The following is a 21,099-nucleotide window of genomic DNA, read 5'->3' on the forward strand; positions in this document are numbered from 1 at the left end:
AAGTATTTTACCATTTGGTAGGATGTCAGCTGTTTGTTTCAAAGAAATATTCTTCATAATAATAAGGAAATATCCACTTCTAGCTTATTAGACTGTTAATTCAAAATAAATGTTGATTAAGGGAAGGTGGGGAAAGAGTATATGAGAATACTGTATCTTTGCAACTTTACTGTAAATCTAAAAATATTTCAAAATAAAACCTTAAATAAAAATAGATGTTGACTTTTATGAAATGTCTTTTCAGCATGGACTAAAGTGACCATATGGGTTCCGGATGCACATTTTAAATCCTGCAGCCAAAGAGGAAACTTTTCCTGCTGATCTTCTACATCCATTCTCACTTCTAATCCATCCTCCTTCTACTCAATGTGATGATTTCTTTAAAACTATAAATGAGATCCTCCGGCACTCCTGATTAAAACCTTTAAATGGCATTGAAGATAAAACCTAAAATCCTTAAATGTGGCTAAAGGTCTTGCATGACGTAGCTCAGCTCCCTTCCAGAGTCTTCTCACACCCCTCTGCTCCAGGCCCCCTCCCCCACTGTCTTCCCATTGCCTCCACTTTGCTGCCTCAGAGCACTAGCCCATGCTGTTCCACTGCCTGGAAACCTCTTCCCTGCTCTTGGTCTGGCTGTTTCTTACTCGTCCCTTCCCATCTCAGCTTAACAGCATCTGCCCTTGAGCAAAGTCTTCCCTTCCCCATATGCCTGGTCCCCCATCACTCTGCCCCATGGCAGATTGCCTCCTAGTACCTCTCACGAGTCATCGCCACCTAATTATTTGCAGGATTATTTGTTAACATGCACCATCCACACACTCACTAGACTGTACGTCCTGGAGGGCAGGAACCACATCAGGATTCTTCACCGTGAGCTCCCCAGTACCTAACACAAATGACTGGTATGGGGGGGGGGGGAAGGCATTTAATAAGTATTTAGAATACTACATGACTTTGGGCAAGTCACTTAACTTCTCAGTGTCTGTTTCCTGCCTGTAAAATGGAGCTAAGAAGATGCCACCTCACACCAAGTTGTGCTGAAGCTTAAAGGGGCCAAAACATATACATCCCCTTCAAGACGGATGCAGTACAGGGACAGTGCTGGGGGGGGCTGCTTCTCCTCAGTCTTAATTCAGCCCCCAAGTCAGTTGCCAGGACCCTGTGGAGTCTCGGAGTCCAACTCAACAATGCACAAAGCTGAGAGTGTGTAGAAAGATGGAGGATTTATTAGTTCTTGCTCTTTTCTGACATTGCCAGTTCTGCGCCCTTCCTCCCCAATCCTCTCCCTAGTCTAACACAGCAAAGAACATTCGCAATCTTTCCTATTACACATTTATCCATTCAACAGATATACGGAGCACTTACTAAGTACCAGGCACTGTTCTAGGCACCAGGAATACAGCAGTGAAGAGAAAAAGACAAAATTTCCTGCCTTCATCTCACGGATTGTCTATGGAGACCAAAAAGGAAGGTAGGGAAAATAATAGTTGCTGATATTTACCCAATCCTATGATGGAAGGTATTAATATTGCCTCTTTTTTAAAGATGAGGAAACCAAGGCACAGAGAGGGTCTCTCACTTGCTGGAGTCACACAGCCAAGCAGCAGCAGGTGCCACACGAACCCAGGCAATCTGGCCCCAGAGCTGTGCTTCTAACTGCTACACTATTTTGCCTTCCTCGGGCTAAATCTTCTACCTCAGAACAAAGGGCCTCAATTTTAAAGATTTTTTTTTTTTAAAGCAGGTGAGCAGTGGGTAGAAGGCAAACAATGGTGAGGAAATGTCTTTGACAGGAACTCAAAGGTAGATGTGGACTAAACCCAGTGAACTAAGGTTACTCAGGAATAATCTCAAAGGATTCTATGGGCAGCTAAAACCTAGGAGAAGCCAAGCGTGGTGGCCCACACCGGTAATCCTAGCACTTTGGGAGGCCGAAGTGGCAAGGATTGCTTGAGCTCAGGAGTTCGAGACCAACCTGAGCAAGAGCGAGACCCCCGTCTCTACTATAAATAGAAAGAAATTAGCCAAAACAACTAAAAAAAAAAAATTGAAAAGATTAGCCGGGCACGGTGGTGCGTGTCTGTAGTCCCAGCTACTAGGGAGGCTGAGGCAGGAGGATCGCTTGAGCCCAGGAGTTTGAGGTTGCTGTGAGCTAGGCTGATGCCATGGCACTCTAGCCCAGGCAACAGAGTGAGACTCTGTCTCAAAAAAATAAAATACAATAAAACCTAGGAGAAGGGAAGGAAAGGAGATGAAAGGGGAAAATCTAAACTACCACCATCCAGAGAATTCTCACAAGGGCTGACAGGTGTCAACCCAGGGGGTGGTCACATATCCTTCCTCTTCCAGCCCCCCTGGGCAGCCGTCCCCCTCACTCTGCGGGTTCCTCCTCACCCACTTTGATCCTCCTCCTCACACCCTGCCCTACCCTGACCCTTGATTACTTTTCCCTGGCATGGGGTCCCATGCCTCCCAGGCTGGCAGGAAACCAAAACACTCAGCGGGAGAGTAACCTCCCCCCGCCCCGTCAGCAGATCTCAGAGCTGAGGAGAAAAGACTGGAACAGGCAGGCCAATTAGTCCCAGACACTAATGCACCAAGAAGCCAAAGTGATATATGGGCGATCAGACCAGGCTGCCACAAAGGGTTCTGGGAAAATAGACACATTTTGAAAATGAAATCTACTTGCTGGCTAGCTCTACCCGGCATTTAATTAAACTAACCTGAAAGGTTCAAATATACCACCCTCCCCCCAAAAAAAAGCCACCCAAAACAAGATTAAAATCTCAACTGTTCCTCCAACTCGAGCTCCCAAGCCTCTATGCAACATGATCCACTGTGACCAAGTCAAAAAACAAAACCTGAGGTCACTCAGATCCTCCTACATAACTTGTGGGCACACAGTCTACTCTCTAGGGAACACTTAATCCCAGAGGACAGAGTGGGCCCGAATTTCCATACACTCTGACTCTCCACAGACTCAAAGACAATCTGGATTGAAATCATTTCCAATCTGGGCCTGAACTTGTCAACACCTATCTATGCCTATAGAAACAGCTGGTGTTTTGCCAATGAGCTCAGAGAAAGGTGGAACTTCCATGATTTTCTAGGGGTTGGGGGGAGGAGGTATCAGTTAATGGGCAGAACTGAGGTTTTCTCTAAGTACTTTTTCTTAAACCAGAGGCAGCTACAAATATCTGTTTATAGGCCACCACCTGGACAAGGAACAAAGGTACAAGGAACAAAGGAATCGGGCAATAAAAATATCTACCTCACAGGACTTTTATGAGGATTAAATAAATTATTATTCATAAGATGCTTAGCACACTATCTGGCATGTAGCAAACACAATGTAAGTGTCTGTCAAATAATATAAATGAAGGAAATACCAAAATGTTACTCTTAAAAGAAATCCTAGGCTTATCTACACAGACAGCTTATTTTTTTTCAGGGGCATGCGTTCATGAAGGCATTCTGCACACACAAGTGGTGACTTCCTATTCCTCAAGCTACACGACAACATCAACCTTATCGATGTGTCAAAGAGTATGTGGCATTCCATACAGATCACTGAGTTAAGGAACCCGGTGATGACTCATCTCAATAGATAAGATCATAGCCTAGTGAGAGAGCAGGACGCAGGACGGAGATTAATAAACATCACTGAATTTCGAGCACTATGATGTTTTCCAAATCTGGTTTGAAATCTCCATTATGCCATCCCTAGAAAAAAATATCTAAGGCTTCCTATCGAGACAGTAAAACATCTACTGCCAAAAAAACCTATCACTTGATTAACTATTCCAACTATTCCCACCACCTCAAAGGAGAGAAAAAAAAGGCAAGGAAAAGAGAAGAATAAAAAAGATGTTGTGTGTTCTCTACACACTCAAGTCCAGCCTCAATTTTGAGCAACAGCTGCCAGGTTTCAACCTTATCTACTCCGCTCTGGAAGCAACATGAGTTTGGGGAGTGTCCCCTAAGCTTTCTCGATTCCACAAACAACACTGAAGTCAATGTGCATCCCCGCAGTTCACTCTGCAGATTACCTACTACTTCAATTTGCCAAGAGAGAACAGAACAACCTGCCTCACCATAAGGGAACCAACAAGCCAACCTCTTTTCACTTAGTTCTTTGTGTTTTTCAAACCTTCCCCAAGACTACCTCTTAAATTATTTTTCATGAAATATATATGACTCATCCCCAGCCAGAATTAATCTCTCTTTCTGGAGCCAAAGAAATGGAAAGTCATTTGGCCTCCTATTATTATTTTTCTAAGTTAATAATATTATGACGATCTCTGCCAACTAAACTAGAAACTCCTTTGAGGACATGTCTCGTGACTAAGCACTGCTCTGGGCTTAGCAGACTGCCCGTGCATATGGAGGTAACTACATGTTCCCTGATGGGCTCAGGGTAAAAGATCGTTAAATAGAAATGTGTCCCTTCATTAGCATTGTCCCTGTTTATCTACTAAAACCACCAGCATATAAACCTCTTTAAAGCCAAAATTATTCTTCACAACCAGGGACATTTTTGGTACTTTACAAATATTTATATTCTGCTAGCAAAAACAAACAAACAAACTATTCCCAAGCAATCAGGGCCTAATTCATCAATCTGGGAGCCACCCTGACCCTCTAATCCTCCTCCCCACCAGCCACTCCTCTTCTCTGAGCTGGAAGAAATGGTAAGAACCAAACCTGCCAAGCATGGTGGACCACTAGCAGATTTGATTCAAGTTTCAAGAATCAAAGAGACTGCACCTGATGGCAACAATAATGTTTTTAGGTCATCCGTGCCTAACAGAGAACTCACTGCAGTAAAACTTGATTGTGAAAAACTGTCACTGAAGTCACTGAAGACAGCTTGTCTGCCCAACCCACTTCTGTAGAAGATTTTATGCCGAGAACTTTCATGGCTCTAGGAAGCAGATCATTTCTCCAGCCCTCTAGAGAAGCAGTGAAACTACACAGTCTGCCTCTGAATTATTGATGTCATAATTTATTGAAAGGTCTTCATTAGGTCATAGGTCACACCCCAGATGCAATGCAATACACCCACCAAAAGGTCTGTGTCCAGAGAGTAAAAGCAATACTTCAGCCGACTATTCCGGAGCGTCTGCTGTATGCAAAGGCCTCATGGTATCATACAAAAAGAACTCTAAATCTAACCAGCACACAGAGCTTCCAACACAGTCATCTGATTGTCCCATTCCACCATCTCAAAAGTAGGGCAGATATTCCTAACTCCGTTTTACTGATATCAAAAGTAAGGCTGGCAAATGTAAGTGATCTCTCCACTGCCTCACAGCTAGTTTGTAGACAGACCAGGACTAGGACCAGATACTTGAACTTTTTGGTCTACAGTTCATTTCATAGATTATGAAGTTCCTAATATAATACTTTATATTCACCTTCAGGGAGGCAGGGGTCCTCAAACTTTTTAAACAGGGGGCCAGTTCACTGTCCCTCAGACTGTTGGAGGGCCATCGGAGAGTGCGGTGCACATTCCACACATGCGCACTGTGGGCCCGGGACGAGTCAGCTGCTAAGCAGGACAGGCATCGGCGGCAAAAAAAAATGTCCTTGGTGGATGGCATGTGGCCCTCAGGCCATAGTTTGAGGACCCCTGGAGTAAGGCAAAGAGCAAAACAGATGAGCATTCCTGCCCTCGTAGAGCTGATATTCTAATAGGGGCAGAGAAATAACTAACCTACAAACAAACAGTGTTAAGTGTCAATAAGTACTTTAGAAAAAATAAAACAGGGTAGAGTGACACCAAGTGGGAAAAGGCTGCTGTGTAGGAGGAGTTCTAGCTTCACGTGGTCAGGGAAGGCCTGAGAGGTGGCTGGGCTAAGACGGTAGGGAGAGGGTGGGGCAGGCCTGCTGATGAAAATAGCTGTGTCCTGGGCAAGAAATACAGAGGTGGGGACAGGCACGGCAGAAAATGGCCAGCGTGGCAGGAGTGGACCGAGTGCAGGGAAATGATGGGAGGCGGCCTTTTTCTCGAAGGAGCCAGAAGCCAGATCACATGGAGCCTTGCAGGTGAGACAGGAAGTAGGGCTTTGATTCCAGCTAGGAGTGGAAGCCCCTGGAGGGCTCACTCAAGTGGGTGGGAGACACAGGTCTGCTAAGAGCTTACTGCAATAGTCCATGTAGATTTATGTTGCCTACATACATAAATGTTGCCTGTTCTCTTGCACCTGCAGCCTGATAACTTGTTGCCCTGCCAGCTGATTTAGAGGCAAGGTGGCCAGCCTGGGACAACGGTATTGGACGTTTCTGCCATGTGAATGGGCTACTTGTGTCGGCTGTAGCTCGCTAGTAAGGATGAGGTTAAGGAGATGACCAGACAGGAAAAAAAAAAACATCATTGACTTTGCTTTCCTATTACTTCAGGATGTTTGCCTGCCTTTAAACATTCTGTGATTCTCTGGGCTGTGTCGATCAATTCTCTGATATAACACTCCGTTTCCATAGGCCAGGATATTTTTTAAGTACCTGGAGGATATTGATCTCCTACACGTGATGGCTGCACTTGCAGGCAATGAGATGGAAAGAGGAGATGAGCAGCTCCCCTGGGGACCTGCAAGTAGCATTGTTTTATTTGCCTTTCATTTAACTGGTGATTAGTAAGCAACAGGAAACCTCGAAATCACTTCTATTACAGTAGCGGACACAGAGCAGAGCCAGGACAAGGGCCCTCCGAAGACACTAACTTTAGGTCACTGGAGAGAACTATCATTTAGCTTAGAAAGAGGTGTCTTAGAATAAAACATTGAAACACACCTCGCATCCATCAGGATTCTTAATGACTGTGTTAATTCCTTTTCCTTTCTGCAGACTGAGCTATGGGAAACCTACCTAGAGGTTAATGAACAAAGTAAATAAGAGCTGACATCACCTTTCCAGAATGCTTGCCTTGGCCCTCTGGTGGGCCCTCAAAGCTACATTTCTCTAACCCTCTCTCCTTTCTACTGGAACAAGTAAGGCCATCGGTCATCTTATCACCAAGACCTATGGTTTCTAAATAATGCTCTCCACCAGAGGAAATATACTACCATTCAACCAGAATACCAACTGGAATTGGTTTCTGGTCTTCTGCATTTTGTTTTCTGAGGCTGTTTCTTAAGGCACCTGGAGATTAGTCTCGGGAAAGAGACCTAGCATAATGGAAAATAAAAGATTCCATTAACTCTGTGACTCTTGTGGCTCATGAAAGCCATCGCTGGTGCGGCTCAAAGTCAAAAAAAAAAAAAAGAGGAGAGGGGGAACTTCTCACTAAACTGCCTCCTCTCAGCAAATTATCTCATTAGTTAAAAAAAAAAAAAAAATGCAAAGGAACATTCCTACCGTAACTTACCGATTCAGTAGAACCACTCTGGCACCCGGCAATTTCACTTCCCTGCATCTCAGATCAAATGAGCACAATGTGACTTACATAAACCCTCAGTGACCACATCAGCTTTTCTTTGCGGGGCCGCTCTCCCCGTCCCAGGCAAAACAAATGCCACTTTGCCTTCAAAGTAGATTTTAGAAACCTCACATCAATCTACTTGAATGGCCTCCACTTCTAGCAGCAGATTGGAAACCAACCACCTAAATCCCTTTTAAATTTTTTTTTTTTTTTTCAGAAATGCACACACAGGTAAGAAGTTAAAGACATTGAAATGCTTAAGTAAAACAGCACCAAGAGGCTGGCTGCCCTGGAAATGGGGAAGTCGATCACTTTGCATCCTTGTCCCCGGGACTTTAAACGGGAGGGATGGTGGCTTCAGTAAGAAACAATGCATTTGCAGAATTCAGAGGCAGGGGATTCAGAGATTCTGCTCTGCTGAACTTCTTGGCAAATGGAATGTATGATGAATCGAAAGCAGTACTGAAATGCCCCTCAGGCTTCTAGTGCAAAATGGAATGAACAGCTATCAACCTCCTTCAACCAAATCCATAAGTCTCCCAAGCCTTACAAATATTTATAGCCCGCTTAAATTACCTTCCAAATAAACCACTTCATGAATTAAAGGGCCCCTACTTCCCTATTCAAATCATTATGTAAGCAGCAGGCTTTATTCTCAAGCATGATCCAGAATAAAATGTTCTCCTTAATCAGAGAGCATGGTTTCAAGGTCTGCCACACCTGGGCTGTTACTTTGATTCTTTTCATCACACAGCCTTTCAAGCCACCAAGACAGTGTTTGATATTAAATGCAACACTCACGTGGCACTCAGATATGGCCCATCCTGCTTGCACTCACTCACCCTTGGGCTGAGGTGGAACTGTGAGAACACACAGAGCCAGGAATGCTCTGGGCTTATGACCAAGGCCCTCGAATGGGAGTTGGCAAACTTTTTTCAGAAAAGGATAGAAAGTAAATATGGTATGCTCGGTGGGCCACACAGTCTCTGTTGCAACTACTCAACTCTGCAGATACAGCACAAAAATAGCCACAGACAATGGTAAACAAATGGGTATGGCTGTATCCCAATAAAACTTTATTTATAAGAAAAGGCAGTGGGCCGGATACTCTCAAAGCTACTGTTATAGCAGACAAGGGAGCTGTTCTGAGCTTTTTGTCACCTTTCCCAGGGCAGAGATTGCAGGCCTTACAGGTAAAAATCCATATACCATTAGGCTTGGGGTAATAACCACCACCATTCCCACCCCAACTTTCTTTTTTTGCTTCCTTTGGGAAGGAAAGTGGCCTCAAGCAGGGAATATGCAAATATTAGTCATTCTTCTTCTGTAAAACTAGTTACATTACGGAAAAAGTCGATTTTGGTTAGCAGGATTTGCTTATGAACAATAGTCTCAATTTATTAGGACAGGGTAGGTACTAGAAAGTCAGGCCCCACTGGGGACTTTCTCCTCATCCTCCACAGGGACAAGCATTGATTCAAAATGGCAAGTTTGATGGTTGTGAAACAACGTGAATGTACTTAATGCCACAGGACAGTCCATTTAAAATAGTTAAAATGATAAGTTTTATATATATTTTACCACAATAAAACTATGTTTTTTTAAAAAACAGTTTTCAAGGCAAAATATTGATAGTCATGGAGGTGGGGGAAAATAGTTAATTTGAAGAATTGGTTATTGAGGCATTCCAAATGGCAGGAACAAACAACGTTTTCTAAACTTTGAAACAGAACATTAGGCCGGGCTCGGTGGCTCACGCCTGTAATCCTAGCACTCTGGGAGGCCGAGGCGGGCGGATTGCTCGAGGTCAGGAGTTCAAAACTAGCCTGAGCAAGAGCGAGACCCCATCTCTACTAAAAATAGAAAGAAATTAGCTGGACAACTAAAAATATATAGAAAAAATTAGCCGGGCACGGTGGCGCATGCCTGTAGTCCCAGCTACTCGGGAGGCTGAGGCAGGAGGATCACTTGAGCCCAGGAGTTTGAGGTTGCTGTGAGCTAGGCTGACACCACAGCACTCACTCTATCCCGGGCAACAGAGCAAGACTCTGTCTCCAAAAAAAAAAGAGAAAGAAAGAAAAGAAATAGAATGTTAAAGAACCCAAGAAGCTCTGGCCCTCTTACAAGGCCAAAAATCAAGTTCATCATCTACATCAGACGTCCTCAAACTACAGCCCGCGGGCCACATGCGGGCCGCCTCGCACATTTATCCTGCCCGCCTGGTGTTTTTGCCGCCGCTGCCTGTCCTGCTTAGCAGCCGACTCGTCCCGGGCCCACAGTGCGCACTCTCCAATGGTCTGAGGGACAGTGAACTGGCCCCCTTGTTTAAAAAGTTTGAGGACCCCTGATCTACATTTTCTTCATTGAAGACTGTAAGTATATTAAGCATGTCTCTTCTTTGATGCCAGAGTTTACGGTAGACCACAACACACTGTTTTACTACAATGGAGACTCTCAATAAAGCTGTCATTTAATGACAGAATTTTAGCGCTGAAAGGGACCTTGGAAGATGCACTACCCAGCAGCTCTGAACCTTTCTCTGCGGCATCGGGAATGATGGATGCAGTTTCTGAGCAGGATGGATGCTGCAAGATCCACTCCCGTGGCTTGCTCACTCCATTTCCTTCTCTGCTGCTCAATAGATTATTTCAGAAGGTGAGCAAGGGTGGCGTTACTACATGAATAACCTTGAGTCTTGTCTAGTTTTCTTTTTAAGTAAAGCACCCACACACTCACATATAATAGCAGTGATGAGAACTGATGTATACCACAAGGTAACTAGAGTTTCTAAAATACCATATATCGGGTTGATACATATTAGATTCTGTACTTTTAAGTCACAGCAAGTAGGGAAGAGACCTTAATAACACCCCTGGACTCCACGTAGGCTTTCATAAACTGAGTCAGAAAGTGGAAATGGCCACATGTCTACTAGTTTTATAAATCCAAGTAAATAACAGAAAAGCAAAATCAAACAGTTCAACCTCTCTGTGCATGTATTAATTCAAGCTACCTTAGACCACAGGCTAGCTTACAAATCCTTAGAAGACTAACTAGGTAAGGTGAACATAACACAATATATGTACATAAAACTCTCTAAAATAGGGATTTTCATTGTTATTGACAAGAAGCATTTATTCAGTACCCAAATGTGCATATGCATTTTTATGGCCCTAAGTCTGTTACCTATATAACCCACCAAAATCTAGGAGAATGGAGGAATTCCCATGTTCTTGGAAAGCCAAGATAACCAAACTAAGTAGAGACTATAACCACCATTTCTTCATTTTGCTTTTAAGACAGTATTAACCCAAACTCAGCTGTCTCCCTAGAATAGCATTTCCCCAGGTGTAAGTGAATTAAAAGGTGCTATCACCAGCTAAGTTCGGGAAATCCAGATATAGAATGAAACTAAACTAAGAATCAGTTTCTCTACTGTGTGATCAGAGGCTGTAAATATGTGTTCATTGTGCAGCTCCAGAAGGAAGGATATCACAGTGTTTCCCAAACTTAATAACCATAGCACGCTTTTTAGCAGTATATCTTATGGGACTGGTTGGTATTCCATGGAACCCACTTTGAGAAATGTCACACCAAAAATACATCTAAGATAGAACTCTGATTTCCCTATATATGGAATTATTTGAGTCTCGGACTCTGGATTTTAATATCATTTTTTTTTTTAGCTTCCTAAAATGAGGCAGTCTAAATATGAAGATTATTAGGACCCACTTGACTTACTACAACAGATGTATAAGTAGTCACTAGCCACATGTGGCTACATTAAAATGATTAAAATTAAATTTAAAATTCAGTTCCTCAATCATGCTAACCACATTATCAAGTGCTCAATAGCCACAGGTGGCTACTGGCCACTGTACTGCACAGCATACCGATAGATCATTTCCATCACTGCAAGAGGTTCTACTGGACAACAGTACACTAGAATAAAAGCTCTCTGTGTTCAAGAATGTGTCCGCTGTCTACTGTATCTTCAGCTGCATCCAGCACAATTCTTTGAATGCAGAATTTTTTAAATAAATAGCTGTTAAACAGTAACAGGAAAAAAGAACATTATCACGAATAAGACTTGCCCTTATTTGCAGTTTCCTAGAATTGTTCTAACACCATCCCTTCCTTCCCCTCCCAACTCCTGTCCTAAAATTCTCTGGTGACCAACCATGCAACACCCCCTAAGCATGAATCCAGCACAGTCTCCAGAAGGTCAATAATTAATGCACAATAAGTATTTGTTCTTGACATTCATCACATTCTACCCAAAAGGCACACAAACATGGATTCACTGATAGCGGGTTCAACTCAGAGGGCCTATATTCTAGAACATTTCAAAATAAGTCAGCATGCAAAAACCAATGTGCATATTTTATACAGCTTCCTACCCACATATTTCCCCAATTCTAAAGTAACGTAAAATGTTCCTTCTTGGTTTGTCTTCCTAATTGGGTGATTTGGCAGGTGTAGAATGAGTGGCCAGCCCACTGCTTCTAACAACAGAGCGTGCAAGTGTAACACCAGGTTGGTTATGAGCACTAGGATGACTTCGTTCTCATCAGCAGAGCAGAAGTGAAATATCTTACACCTTTTTTTTAATGCACCAAACCTCCCCCTAAATTGACTCACAGTCTTTTACCACCACCCCCAAAAATCATCCCTTTCCACAGTCCCTGGCTCATCACTGAGCATGTTAATCAGTGCAATAAAAATGTAAATGTTTGTTCCACTTGATACTCTTAAAGATTGAAGTGGACACTTTCACAATCACCTTTTCCCCCCTAACATAAAAGCGCTATAAATCCATGATTAATTACTTCTCAGGCACCTGTTAATCTCCCTAGCTTGCTCTCCAATTAACAAAACCAAAAATCAGCAGGGTTTTCCTTTCTTGCCAAAAAAGACCAATTGTGTTGACTCATACATCTGGCCCTCTCCCGAAAGTGGCCGCCTATCTCTACCTTTGCATCTTTAACTGTTCTGCTTAACAAATGGTTTTATTGTAAACCTCAACTCCTATTAAGAAACACGCAGACTAAATATAAGTTGTTAAATGTATCTCTTTTGCTCTAACATTTAGATTTCCAAAAAAAAACCTATTTCAAGCCTCTCTAAAAGCATTTCTTCTAAATCATGTGAGGCTGTGTCTCCTTGCATTACTTAACTTCCCTTGTGCACATTAATGACAGGACTCCAGGGAAGGAGGTCGACAGGACACTGGAGAATGAAAGAAGACAAAGCAGGTGTCGCCGCAGTAGGGTTCAATATCCCACCAGGCCCCACCAGGCCCCAAACAGGAAGCTACGTGACAGTTACAGCACCCATGTGAGGGGGACCAAGGGTCTTGGCAAAGGAATTCAACCACCCAAATCCACCTGGAGTCCTAACCGGACAAGGAAGTCATTCAGTTGTTTTAGTAAAAAGCTACCGTGTTTCCCCAAAAATAAGACAGGGTCTTACATTTATTTTTCCTCAGGAAGACACCCTAGGGCTTATTTTCAGGGAATGTGTTATTTTCCCCTCAAAGCCTCAGCTTGCAGGACGCACAGGATGGCCGGGACCTGACAGGGGGAGCCGACCTTGTTGGTGGGGCTGCCTGCACCTTTCCGGTCACCTCTGGGATAGTAGCTGTCACGATGGGGCAGATGAGAAGGGCTGCTCATCTTCTTTACTGCCCTGTGACAAGATGCATGGGTTGTGCAGATATGCTGCATAGCCACGCCCATTATTAGGTCTTATTTTGGGGGTAGGGCTTATATTGTGCAAATGCTTAGAAATCCTGCTAGGGCTTATTTTATGGGTAGATCTTATTTTCAGGGAAACACGGTATTAATGAGGTGGGTTTTGCTAGTTTGTGAAAAGTGAAAAGAATAAATCTTTGCCGCCTGACTGCAGAGAAAAAAGTAAATTCAAGAGCCCCTGTTAATTTAGTTACACGATGGGGGGGATTTAGGACACCTGGCTGCAGATAAGTGCAACGTATGCAAATAGATGAGTCCCAGCTGAAGGACTAAACCTCCTCCCCACTAGTAAGCTTGGTTCGTAATCAAACAGCCAGCTGTTGAGATCTGTAGCACCTTGGAACAAGCAGATCAAGTATGCTGATAGGAATCAATCAATCAATGTGTCAAAACATGTAACCTTGACCGGACCAAGACACATGCTCTTTCTTCAGGCATCCGATAAGATGACTGCATTCTCTAGAAAATACAAAAATAACTCTAAAAATAATACAGAAATAAATTGAAAGCCCATATCCCAAATATTTCTGCAAGTGAGAAGAGGTATGCAAGCTCTAAGTTACTTTCTGAATACTTTAAGATGTTAGAAACATTTAACCAAATCTGTTCTACTAACTGGGTATGTTTGATTTATTAATTCCTAAGAGCTGTTGAAACACTGAAGCTGACTTTGCTCCTTGCTTTTGTTATCAGCCTTAAAACGCTGGAAAGAAACAGATACTTTAAATGTGTTATTATAGTTTAAAACATTAAAGAATTCTGATTAAATTTGTAAATGGTGCTAACAGCCTTAAGAACTTTAATTTGCTAAATTTAGAAGCTAAGTGATGTTAATCAATGAATAATTGAAACCAGTTTTTAACATGAAAATTACTAGTTTATAAATAAAACATTACAAGTTGAGCTTAACGTTTAAGAAATACTAGGTTTTAAAATTCACAATTTTAATAGGCCAGGCATGGTGGCTCACGCCTATAATCCTAGCACTATAGGAGACCAAGGTAGAAAGATAGCTTGAGCTCAGGAGTTCAAGACCAGCCTCCAGCCTGAACAAGAGCTAGACCTCGTCTCTTCTAAAAATAGAAAAATTAGCCAGGCGTGGTGGTATGCACCTGTAGTCCCAGCTACTCAGGAGGCTGAGGTAGGAGGATCCCTTGAGCCCAGGAGATTGAGCTTGCAATGAGCTATGATGACACCACTGCACTCTGGCTGGGGTGACTGAGCAAGAAGATTCTTGTCTCAAAAAAGAAATAAAATAAAATTTACAATTTTAGTTAACTGATAATTAAAAAAGAACTAACTATATGTGTTTCTTTCCAAACATAAAAGCCCTATTCAGTTATTAAAAACACACTGACAATTCACCTAACGTTTATGCTATTATTTTAACTCTCTTATAGCTTTATTTATTTATTTATTTATTTTGAGACAGAGTCTCGCTTTGTTGCCCAGGCTAGAGTGAGTGCCCTGGCGTCAGCCTAGCTCACAGCAACCTCAAACTCCTGGGCTCAAGCGATCCTGCTGCCTCAGCCTCCCGAGTAGCTGGGACTACAGGCATGAGCCACCATGCCCAGCTAATTTTTTCTATATATATTAGTTGGCCAATTAATTTGTTTCTATTTATAGTAGAGACAGGGTCTCGCTCTTGCTCAGGCTGGTTTCGAACTCCTGACCTCGACCAATCCGCCCACTTTGGCCTCCCAGAGTGCTAGGATTACAGGCATGAGCCACCGTGACTGGCTTCTTATGGCTTTAAATAATAATAATGACAAAGTTAAAAGATAGCAAGACAAGTCCCCTGGAAAACTAAATAAGCTCATTTAAGAAGATACATGCTGGAGGGGGTTTTTTGTTTTTGTTTTTATTTTTTCATTTAAAGGATCTGGCATGGCAAATCACCTAGGAAAGGAAAAGGGTTATTGGGACGGTAAGGTTTTCACCATTGGGACCACTGCTGACTAAACAGGGTCCAAACAGAAGTAAGTAAGTCACTGGCCCCAATTCCTAAGCTTATAAGTACAGGGAGGCAAAGTCAATGCATGGAACAGACCAGTTGAGACCATGGCAACAGGGGCCCACATACCCCATTTCCTATGCCATGTGGAATGATCTTCCAGAAGATTCTGAACAGTGATGTTTATGTATATCCAGATTTTCAAGTAAAAGCATTTGATTTTTAAATCATGGCAACTAATGGTTGAAAACATTTTCACAAGCAAAACAAAACACATACATGGGCCACAAATGACCCATTCAAAGCTGATTTGTGGTTTCTGATCTACAGGACAAAGTCGAACGTCACAGCATAAGACTCTTATAGCCTGGATCCAGCCTACCTACCAACTCCAGCCCACTCACACCCCATGTCAAACACCCTGCAACTCCTGAAGATGATTCCATTCCCAAACTCTAGGCTTTTGTTCATAATGTATCTTCTACCCAAAATGCCCTGCAAGATCACCTCTTTCATGGACTGTGCCCTCCTGTCCTCAGGTAGATTCAACCACCCCCTCCTCTGCCCTTTACACAGATTTCTAACACAACCTTAGAATGCTTTAGTATCAATGTAAATGAGTCTGACACATTAACTATGCTTAGAACAGCACTTGGCAGAGGAAAAGACCAAACTAAAACACAGATGACCTCAATTGGACTCCTTCATTGCAAACATCAGAAACCAATTGGAACCTGCTTGAGCAAATATAGGGGCGACTTCCCGAAAGGGCTCAGGGCATCTAACAGAAGCCAAGAGAGCCGGGCAGGCCTTAAGAAGGGCTGGAGCAAAGACTGAAAATACAACCAACAGAAAGGATATTTTCTCTGTGATCCTAACGTGTTTTTCCAGAAATGAATGTAGTCATTTTAGTTCTCCAAATGGCATCTTCTAGAGTGCCAGGAACATGCCCACCCTGATTGGCTGGCTGCCTTACCACTTCAAATTTCTAAGAGAGGATCTGATTGGCTTTTTCTGTTCAGTCATTTCACCGGGGGATAAACATTGTTACCGAGGGTTCCATGGGAGACAGTTCACAGAGAAGGAGAAATGGCTTCCAGAATGTGCCTCCAAAACTGTTTGCTGAATAAATGGCAATCACTCTCCTGGGCTGAGGGAAACAAAGTACAGCACAGGCCAGGCAGGTCTATCCAACAAACCAGGCTGCACAGGAAGCCTGGAACAAATGGACTTCTTACTGGAGGATAATGGCACCAATAGTGCAGACTGCAACACATGGAGGTATTGTCAAGGTAATGAATTTTAGCTATTATAACTATCCTCTACTTTATTCCAAAGAGAAGACCAACTTCCTGTGCCTCCCGGAAAAGCAGAATAATGACTATGAGTTCTGAATAGCCACCCATCATTGGTGGATACTCAAGAGATTCAAAGAATTGTGAAAGCAGAGATTGAAAGACTCAAAGACTAGTGAAAGCAGAAGATGGAAAAGGTAAAACTATAGAAATGTTAAAAAGATTAGTGGATGCCAGTGGTTTGGGGAGAAAAAGTGAGGGATAAATAAGTGAAGCCTAGGGAATTTTTAGGATGGTAAAAACTATTCTGTATGATACTATAATGGTGGGTATATGACATGCATTTGTCAAAACTCATGGAACTGTCCAACACAAAGAGTGAACCTTGATGCAGCAATTCCACTACTGGGTTTTTACTCAAAGGAAAAAAAAGATACCTGAATGTTGAATGTTTATAGCAGCACAATTCACAATTGCAAAGAGATGGAAACAATCTAAGTGCCCGTGAATATACGAGTAGATTACTAAAATGTATATGTATACCATGGAGTACTACTCAGCCATAAAAAATGGTGAACTAATACCTCTTGTATTAACCTGGATGGAATTGGAGACCATTCTTCTAAGTGAAGTTTCACAAGAATAGAAAAACAAATACCACATGCACTCACCATTAAATTGGAACTAATCAATCAACATTTATGTGCACATATGGAAATAACAATTATTGGAAATCAAACAGGTTGGGGAGAAGAGATGGGCAAATTCATACCTAAGAGGCATAATGCACACTATCTAGGGGATGGGCACACTTATAACCTTGCCAAAAGCAATTTTTGTAATCAAAACATTTGTACCCCCATAGTATTCTGAAATTAAAAAAAAAAAAGAAAGAAAGAAAAAGAAAATCATTTAGTTGATCAGGAGATCCCAGGAAAGAATCCAGATTTTTGGCCAGGCATGGTGGCTCATGCCTGTAATCTTAGCACTCTGGGAGGCCGAAGTGGGAGGATCGCTTGAGGCCAGGAGTTCAAGACCAGCCTGAGTAAAAACAAGACCCTGTCTCTACACAAAATACAAAAATTAGCCAGGCATGTATGGTGCACACCTGTAGTCCCAGCTACTTGGGAGGCTGAGTCAGGAGGATTGCTTGAGCCCAGCAGTTTGAGGTTGCAGTGAGCTATGATGATGCCACTACAATCTAGCCTTAGGAGACAAAGCAAGATCCTGTCTCAAAAAAAAAAAAGTATCCAGACTGTGAAAAGAGAATCTAACTGTATTACAAATGTATGAAACAATCTTACTGAATGGGTTGGGAGAAAGGTTGCTGACCTAAGTGACTCTGGAAATGTGTGAAATCTATAAGACTAACTGCAAAAGGAACTGCACAGAACTGTGCTCTAGTTGATAAAGTTGCTTCCTATGGAGATACAAGTTAACAACTCTGATATGTTATGTGTGTGTATTGGAACTAAGCTATTAAGTAGATGGATGGTAGATGTTAGAAGCCAAGTTTCTCACTGATGGAGTGAGGGTTTACAGATAAACAAGAGGAGGAGGCTAAATAGATCCATGTAGTAATGGGTTAGGGTTGGGAACATCAGGATGTCAAACATGAGTCAAACTCACGATAAACTCAATATAGATTTAGATGGTTACACATAGAAATATTTACAAATATTTGTATATATACAGATTAGTATACACACACATTTTTTTTCCTGTCAGCTGAGAGGACCCCCCAACATATGACACCGCTGTGGCAACAAGTAAGTACACCTAAGGCACAGATCTTGGTTTCTAATACTGTTCTCCAGTAAAAGGAACCAGAGTTTCTTTGGAGAAATGGCTGATCCTAAGACTGGGGAAGGAAATATACAAGATGAGCCTGGATGGCCGGGCGCTGTGGCTCACGCCTGTAATCCTAGCTCTTGGGAGGCCGAGGCAGGCGGATTGCTCAAGGTCAGGAGTTCAAAACCAGCCTGAGCAAGAGCGAGACCCCGTCTCTACTATAAATAGAAAGAAATTAATTGGCCAACTGATATATATATATAAAATTAGCCGGGCATAGTGGCGCATGCCTGTAGTCCCAGCTACTTGGGAGGCTGAGGCAGCAGGATTGCTTGAGCCCAGGAGTTTGAGGTTGCTGTGAGCTAGGCTGACGCCACGGCACTCACTCTAGCCTGGACAACAAAGCGAGACTCTGTCTCAAAAAAAAAAAAAAAAAAAAAAAAAAGATGAGCCTGGAGCACCTCACAGTGCCAGAAAATAAGGAAGTGCTCAAACAAACCCACAATGATGGGGGTATGTCAAAGTGATGCAAGAGCCAACTGAAAGAGCTTTCACTGGCCAACAAAAATGGAGAGATTTGAGCAACAAAATAAGGTAATACTGCACTATAACCCAAAGAAAAAGTAAATATCCATGATTCCATACTGACATGAATAAATGATTAAATAACTTCACAAATGGAGAGGAGACAAATCTCCCACACAGAAGAATTCCAAATAAATTATGTAAGGAAGAGGAGCATAAATCCTCACTCCTCAAGGATGAGTTGAGCAGGGGAAAGGAGAGGAGGGGAAAGGAGGGGAGGGGAGACAGTAACTTTACAGTGGAAAAACCTCAAATATACTACTTCTAGCCAGGTGATGGAGGTCAACAGCATCAGTTATGAATCATGTAGACAGTATATACCCTTGATATGATGTGATGAAAATGACACTATCTCTGTGATCTTCCTCTCAAAATCCATAACTTCAGTCTAATCATGAGAAAAACATCAGGCAAGTTCCAGTAAGGGGCACCCTGCAATTTAACTGACTAGTAAGCCTCAAAACTGTCAAGGTCATCAAAGTAAGGAAAGTCTGAGAAATGATCATCACAGCCAAGAGGAGCCTGAGGAGACACCACAACCGAATGTCATATGGTACCCCGGATGGGATTCTAGGACAGAAAAGGGACACTGGGTGAAAACTAAAGAAATCTAAGTAAACACTTTACTTAATAATGAGGTGTCAATATTGGTTCATTAATTGTAACAAAATGTACTACATTAATGCAAAATGTCAATAATAGGGAAATGGGGGCAGAGGGGGTGTATATGAAAACTCTCTATATCTACTTGATTTTTCTGTAAGTATGAAAATGTTCTAAAGAAATAATAAAGCCTATTAATTTAAAAAAGTAGAAGGAAAGAGAAGAAGGGCAGGACAAGGGTTTCGGGCTGTCAGTTTTCAGAGAGGGCTATAGTGCCCGGGCTTCCCAGCTGGCTTCCCGCACAGCTCTGTCTTGCTGGGGTAAAACTTGTCATCTCTGCACTGCACACAAACCTGGGCAAACTCCCCTTAACTCTGAGATGTAGCCGCCGGCACTCAGCAAAAAAGAACCTTCTAGAACACAAAACAGAAGCTATTTTTAAGCCATACCAGGAATTTCCAGAAACATTTCAAGCAATTGATGTGAGGGTTTCACAAGGTATAAAAACCCACTTGGGGCTTTAAAGGAGCAACTCAAAGATGAAAGAGAACCATCGTCTGAACACTTCACAAAGAAAGAACAAGGGCCAAGGTCCAGGACCATAAAGGACTAGAAAGCATTCTTCATTTATCTCAGCTGGTCTCCTAGGGTAACCACTCTGCTTTTATTGGAGAGTCTCTGCAGGCAAGCAGCCAAATCCTACAAAAAGCTGAGCCGTCCAGACGGGAGGAGGAAAGGGTTCAGGCAGGCTGAGCTGCCAATTTGGTTAATTAACATTGTCCCTGGTTAACATCTTGCTGTTGTCCGTGGCCCTCTCTCCAAGGGTCCAGTTTCCACCCAAACACCAGTGTGCAGCTTGACACTCATCAGAGTCCCAATGTCACTTTGAAAGGGAGTAAACAAATAAACACAGTCATTAAAATGAGAAGTGACCAGAGAATTAGGAGGAGGAAATAAATGTATCATGCCAACCAAAAATCTACTTGTTTTTCTTCTTGTATTTTGAAAAGCTAAAAATATTCTCAAACACATAAATGTGTGTTATTTTTAACACTTTTTTTTTCAGAAACTTGAAATCGTGCAATATAAGTGTCCTTTATGACTTTGACTCTGGGGTTGACAAGGAAACGCTGCACAGGTGGGCGGTCCACGGCCATCCAGAGTGGGGACAGCTCTGCCCTGTGAGCTCTGTAACATATCCTGAGAGTAGATTCAAGACTTTCTGGAAGACAAAAAAAAAGCCAAGTTCTAGAGCTTCATCCCTCTCTCTGGTGAAATCATGGATAAAACAATTCCTACCATAAGGCCGAAAACACAAGTCCAACTTGGAACAAAAACGGGTACTAAAAACAGCATAATTTGGTCCATTCCTAAGATGTGAAAAATACTTCAGTGATTTTCTTGGAACATATTGAACGCAGTTAGAAGAGGGACTGACAAACTTTTTCTTTAAAGCCCAGAGAGTCATTTTAGGCATCGCAGGCCATACGGTATTTGTCACAACTACCCAACTCTGCTGTTGTAGCACTGAGACAGCTATAGACAATACATAAATGGAGAGCTGTGGCTGTATTCCAATAAAACTTTATTTATAAAAGGAAGCAGCAGGCTAGATTTCACCCACAGGATGTACTTTGCCAACCCCTGAATTAGATAATTCCATCTTTTCTTTTTAACTAAAATAGTAGCCATCCATTC

At 42.4% G+C, this 21,099-nt stretch overlaps 1 protein-coding gene across 3 annotated transcripts in view; it reads right to left on the bottom strand.

Annotated features, from left to right (window-relative positions):
* OSBPL10 (oxysterol binding protein like 10) overlaps positions 1-21,099 on the bottom strand; it is a 286,393-nt gene that overhangs the window by 207,946 nt on the left and 57,348 nt on the right. Inside the window, exon 1 of one of the 3 annotated variants that reach the window (XM_012769171.3) lies at positions 4,820-5,427. The exons of the other annotated variants lie outside the window; for them this stretch is intronic. Within the exon in view, the coding sequence (XP_012624625.1) occupies positions 4,820-4,920 (101 nt within the window). The 5' untranslated portion in view covers positions 4,921-5,427. Of the gene's footprint in view, positions 1-4,819; positions 5,428-21,099 lie in introns of those variants that run through there. 3 annotated transcript variants of the gene reach the window in all.

The sequence above is a fragment of the Microcebus murinus genome, chromosome 1 (assembly GCF_040939455.1).
Source record: "Microcebus murinus isolate Inina chromosome 1, M.murinus_Inina_mat1.0, whole genome shotgun sequence".
Taxonomy (NCBI): Eukaryota; Metazoa; Chordata; class Mammalia; order Primates; family Cheirogaleidae; genus Microcebus; species Microcebus murinus.